Source organism: Austrofundulus limnaeus, unplaced genomic scaffold, assembly GCF_001266775.1.
Source record: "Austrofundulus limnaeus strain Quisiro unplaced genomic scaffold, Austrofundulus_limnaeus-1.0 Scaffold48, whole genome shotgun sequence".
NCBI lineage: Eukaryota > Metazoa > Chordata > Actinopteri > Cyprinodontiformes > Rivulidae > Austrofundulus > Austrofundulus limnaeus.
Window position 1 is genome coordinate 1,837,870 of NW_013952450.1, and position 6,219 is coordinate 1,844,088.

Sequence of the window (6,219 nt, forward strand, 5' to 3'; positions counted from 1 at the left end):
TATATATACTGTATATATAATTTCATTGTAATATAAAGGAAAAAAAAAACAAAGCAAGTAAGACAGAAAAAGGGGGTCAGAGCCATGGTGTGGAGTGGTCAACAACTCAGCTGTTGCACATGAATTCATCCTCAATTTCTTGGCTGAACCTAAGGCCATGTAACCATAGCCTCAGGATGGTGCATGGAAAAGTGCCAGCCTGGTGTCCACACCATCCTGGTATCTGAAAATGTAACCTGAAAGCCCGCTCTGCTTGAAGACAGTCCAGGTGAACCCTTTATTGACACATTTCCTAGTTCATTACAGTGACTTTAACCATTTCAGTTAGGTCTCCATCACTTGTTCTGACAACATGTGATCTCTTTATGAAATAAAAACACCAAAAAACTTGCACTCACATCAAAAACCCTGAAGGTGCGGGTCAGGTCTGTGGTCCTCCACAGTCACTCTGAAACATTTCATTGGAGAGATCTTGTATATACATGCATGCTCACAACCGCACTCAAACAGGTGTTTACATCCTGGGCTCTCCATTCAGACACTGACAGAATGGTATGTGCATATGGGTATGTATAAACATACATATACATATATGTGTGTACTGTATGTGTATATGTATAGAGCCAAGATGTCGGGTGTGCTGTCTTGTGTTTTCTCGATATATATTTCACATATCTTCTAATCTCTCTTTCACTCTTCCTTATTACATTCACTTTTTTCTTTCTCTTTCGTTTTCTCCTTAAAAAAAGCCACTGATGATGAAGAAGCTAAGATACTAATATTCAGATATTCAGTTCTGCTTTCTACTGAAGTGGCAAAAAAAAAAAAAAAAAAACCCTKAARGKGCATGTGCCTTTGTAAACTTAGCTCTTTGTTTTGGGTTACATTGAACCAGATTCAAACACAATGCAGACAAAAAAAAAAAAAAAAAAACCCTGAAGGTGCATGTGCCTTTGTAAACTTAGCTCTTTGTTTTGGGTTACATTGAACCAGATTCAAACACAATGCAGACTCACTGGAAGGTGCAGCGCARGCCGGGGTGGAAACTTTTGGAGGCCCCCAGCCCTTCATGTTGTATGCTTGCACTTGTACATAGTAATAAGTTCCCTGGAACAACAGGAAATAAGACAGTTAAGACATTATTTTGTGGTGATTGCAGTTACTGTATCACAGTTCACATGTATACAAACCTAATGTTTATTTAAAGGCACAGCCATAGCCAGTATTATGAATGGGGTGTTGTGCCCAACAAGCAGACCCTACCTGTCACTGTGCTTAGTTTGTACACAGCAATACTCTGAATTAATCAAATCAGCCACCAACATTTATTGAGCTTGCCTTGACCTTTGTCTTGTGACAGGAAAAGGCTTTAAGGGCTTTCCATATTTCAACAAGAGGTGATGTAATTTGAGACTGTCTTTTTCGCATGGACAATGTATTTGCTAAAGAGAGTGAGCAAGCAGTCCTGTTAAGCCCTCCTACTGTTCTTTCACTGCGACACTGGCCACGTGCAAACACAGTCAACCCAGACAGCACGTTTGGCTAAGGGGATTGTTATTTCAGTTGATGATGGAGGAGCTGAAGGAGGAAGATGGGATATTTATTTTATTAAATGAGGAGAAGTGCTATTYTGTTAATTTGTATTAAAGAATGCCACTATTTCTGATAGACAGTAAAGGAACATATCCCTAAACTGTCCAGCTGTCCAGTACCTCTTGGTCTGCACCGCCACGGCTGCCTGGGGAACAGGCACTCTCTCTCAGTTCGCACAGCCATGGAGCCATGGAGAGTTGGGCTGTCTCCTCCATGCACAAAAACGGTTCCATCTCTTTTCACATGGTCTTTATCTTTACCAGTTTTATTTGACTATCTTTATCATTTTCGTTGGAACGGCTGTAATGGTGGCTGTATTTCCCAACAGCCTTAGCCAGCAGATCCTCAGCAGATGCTCATCACAAAGATCAGTGCACTGCAACCACTTTTCATAAGCAAAAACGCCCAAGGAGAAAAGTTTTCACCACGCAGTGCATTAATGAGGCATACTTTCTGCGTCTAAATTAAGGGGCTGCATCCTTCGAAGGCCAAATTCGAAAACCGATTATGTCACAGCGAAAGCATCTTCAATTGTGGCCCACAAATGCATCCTCCTTTTCCCCCAATTTGAGGGACGTATCCTTCAGAGCCCACACTATCCCAAAATACATTGCGGGTCGACCAGAAAAATTCTTTGCTTGTAATGGCAGACAAAGCAAACAGGAGACAGGAATACAGCTTTTTTTAAAAAAATCTGAAAAATTTTAAAGTTTCATGCAGTTGTGTTGTTGGGCTTTCGTCATTTGCATACACATTTTTTTTATTATTCTTATTCTTGTCAGAACTCATAGTGAGCTGGTGGGTCCATCAGTTCTTCGTGAATTGACTCTAAGCTAATTTAGTAAATTTATGGTAATAATAACGTTAATATGTTAATATTTTGATCATTTCAATCTATGTATGATCTTCATAGCTTCTGTTTAGTACTGTCACAGTTGCCAGGGGACTGGACATACGCCGGGGCAAAGGTGGAAATAAAGCTTAATACTACATCGTCCAAATTCACAGCCACTTTATTCCAGTCACCACAGTTGACAAAGGACCGGGACCATGTAGACCAGGGTGGCCGAGTCCTTCAAAGGATGCAGCTCTTGAATTTTGACACAGCCCTTGTCTAATACCTCATGGGATATAAATAGGCTTTAGGCAGTCATATAGGAGGGGAAGGGTTTCTCTCAAACACTAAAAAACTACAAATGGAATATCCGTTTGTCACATGTTCACTTAGCAATCCCAAACATATAACAGATGACAGGCTACCAAGCTGCTTTATTTTTTAAAACAATTATTAATCATTCTTAATTAATCAACAACAACAAAAATTGTCACATCAAGAATTTTGGACTGACTGTTACTAAAACCTGTATGTACTGCTTTTTTAATGTAAAAAATACATCATACGGGAAATGCCTATTAAATGTTACCCAAATGATTCAAACTTGTTTGTATAGTCACTGAGGGCCCTTAGTTGGAAGAAGAGCTCCTAAATGTTTTACTGGCTTGCAACAACAGCTGGAGAACCCACAGATTAGCTACTTTCTGTAAATTTTCTTAGCTATAAACTGCCATATAAAGACTTATTGCATCTATTTCATCTTGTAGGGGGGGGGTGGTGCACAACTTGACCAGGTTCATGTGGAAATGGTTTGGTCTGTCAAAGTTTGTTGTCCAGACATGTAGAGGAGACTAAATGTACATTGATGCAAGTGCTTACTCAAATAAAAAAAGAGCTTTTAACAGTGAAGAAACCTTCTTTGTGAGGGTTGTTACGATGTAATTCATACCAGAAATCTGAACAAAAAAAAGTTAAGGTCAGCAGTTTAAAATATCAATAACGCGTCGGAGAAGGAGAACTTACAGATGCCAGTCCAGTTATGTTGCACTGTAGAAGCGTGGTGTCATCCACTACAATTTCACCCAGCAGAGGACTGAACAAAGGTACACTGCTCCAACTCACTTCAAATACATGCAAACATTTGGATTCATGAGGTGAAAACACACAAATTGCTGAGATATTCAAGAAACAGAAAGACACTTTCACATTTAAATTCTAAATAACATTTTTTTGCCATCATACAGTACACTAATTAAAAATATTATTATAGTAACTTGTTTGATGTAAACAAGGTAATGGCTGACCTTTATACTTGGTAACCACAGCAGAGTTGACACAGAGTGGTTCGTGGAAGTCAACCTGTAAACTTTTGCTGCTGCTGACAGAGAGGCGGACTACGGTGGGAGCGTCTGGGGGGTCTTGAGACACAAGAAAACAGAAGTAAATAAGCAAAAAGATAAAAAGCTCAAGACACAATATGTTAAAACTATTACAGCAAAGTGACAACATAGCCTTACTAGCATGTTCAAAGCCCGTCTGCATGCGTCTGAAGAGCCGTAGCCTCCACTCCCAAGCTTTCAGCTGCCTCTCCTGGTCAGAACCTTCCCGTTCGCTGGGACCCTCATTGCGCAACTGGGCCTGAAGCTCTGAAACCCGCTGCTCAGCCTCTTGCACCAAGGTAGCCAAATGGACAGCTCGGCCTTCCAAACTCACAACTATGAGCAACATGGAGGCGAATGAGAAAGTTAGCATCATTGTGTTTACTAAAGCATATTCTAAGATTTAGCAAAATATATTTTAACTCAGTGAACTATGATGTCTTGAACATGACTGCTTTAATGTGTGTTTATTCCACTGTGCAAATTGTTTGCATCATTAACTTCTTTACAACCTCAGTTTGTTTAAATTTTAGCAAGCGCTTCAAAAACAATGGCAAGAAAAGCCATTGCATGCAATGCTAATAACTTTTGCAAGCCGCTCTTTTTAATTTCTTTGTTTACTGAAGTGCTGCAGCAGATTCCTCAATAAACTTTGTTTAATGTGACTAACCAATCTCTCGAAATGAATGACATCACCCAGAAAATGACAGAAAATAGAGCAATGAAAGTAAGAAGGGTGAGAAAGGGAGGAGTATTACTCACTGCGGTTCTGAGGGAACACAAAGTGGTGGGAAAATGCATAGAGGGCATTAGATGTCCACTGTAAAACTCTTTTTTTTTTCCTGTTAAACTTATGGAAATTTTTGTTTAACTGATCTATTTATATTCCGTACCACAGTCTATTAGAGCCATTAGGTGGATGTCTTTTTTTTTCAAAGGGGTTAGGGTGTTGCTACAACACTGGGAACAATAATGTGTGAAACGCATCGCTACAGTTGGTGAGATTTAACACCCCATGAAACTATTCAAACCATGGCTGCACAGTTAGCGATAGTGACCACGATGGGATAACAATAAGATCAGAGAGGTTTTCATGCTCCAGTTGCAAAAGCATACAGATTATTCAAAATGCAAGTATAGAACATGTAATTTAAAGCTGGTAAGCTAGAAAAGACAGTAGCGTACTGTACTCCTTTGGTGGCTGGTCATTTCTTACAGTGTTTGGGACTAGTGTGTGTCTGTGTTTAGTCTGCGTGGTCTGTGTTTGTTCATTGTAGATTCCACTGTTGAGCGTTAGATTCCACTGTTGACAGTAAGTTTAAAGCTCCATGTCAAAATGTCCATCTGGGTGTTTAGTTCTGCGGTGCTCTCTGTGTCTCCTCAGTGGCAGCAAGGCTCTCTTTGAATCTGAGTGTCTCTTTTGGGTGTCACTTTGGTTGTTCTCCTGGGCCACTTGTGTAAAAAAGTGTTTTACTCCTAAAAAAAACGAAGGGCTGTGAAAGTTGAGCTGTAAGGCCAGGGTAAAAACATTACAAATATATTTTTAAGGAGCTGTCCAGCCATTTTGAAATGGGTTTCAGTGGAAAAGTTAGGAAAAATTCATACGTTAGAAATTGTAGTTTGCTTCTTGAACAGCCTATAGTTTTGAAAAATTGAGTTCACTCCCATCAGCACTGACAAGATAATGGCTGGTCTAAAAGCAACAAATATGTGTGGTGTCTTACAACAACTTGAGTCTCAAACATTTCTTAGCAGTTCATGACTCTTTCCTACCTGTTTTACAGGTTTTTCTGCTCCAACACATCTAATTTAAATTACTGGGTGATTAAAGTGCCTGTGACATCAAATCTTTGCAACAGGTATGAATGCACTTCTGGAAAGATAACAATGATAACACGTTGCAAGACAAATTTCATGCTGCTGAGATGAACAGCTGTTGAGATATTTGCATGTGAAGTAACAGGAAGTGATGTCAAATTGGAACGTCTGCATGTGAACTGAGAATTGCTAGAATGGACGACAACACAGCCTATACAGAAGAATCTGATGCTTCTTTAGATTATTTTAAGTCAGAGAGATGAAGAAGAGTCAGACTTCAAATCATACTGCTTTAATAAACAAAGACCAGGGTGTTCCCTTTCTTAAAGAGTTCCCTTTGATGCCACTTCCTGTTTCACTTTGGCTGAACCAAATTCAAAGAAAATATGCCAGTTATGTGACAAACTGGGTAAAACCCATGTTTCTTAAATATATAGATATTTTCTTTGTGTATTTGAAAGATATGCATGTCACGGGCACTTTCACAGGCTTCTGCAGAACTTGAAGAGGTAATTCAATCTGAATCAGGTGTGTTGGAGCAATATTGTGTGTGTGTGTGTGTATATGGTGTAAATATGGTGTGTGTGTGTGTGT

The 6,219-nt window shown here is 39.5% G+C and overlaps 1 protein-coding gene across 1 annotated transcript in view; it reads right to left on the minus strand.

Annotated features, from left to right (window-relative positions):
• Positions 1 to 6,219, minus strand: part of ankfn1b (ankyrin repeat and fibronectin type III domain containing 1b) — a 171,684-nt gene that overhangs the window by 12,494 nt on the left and 152,971 nt on the right. Inside the window, exons 8-11 of the mRNA XM_014008234.1 lie at positions 3,946 to 4,143; positions 3,733 to 3,846; positions 3,452 to 3,549; positions 1,017 to 1,107 (exon numbers count right to left, since the gene is read on the minus strand). Of these exons, the coding sequence (XP_013863688.1) occupies positions 1,017 to 1,107; positions 3,452 to 3,549; positions 3,733 to 3,846; positions 3,946 to 4,143 (501 nt within the window). The remainder of the gene's footprint in view (positions 1 to 1,016; positions 1,108 to 3,451; positions 3,550 to 3,732; positions 3,847 to 3,945; positions 4,144 to 6,219) is intronic.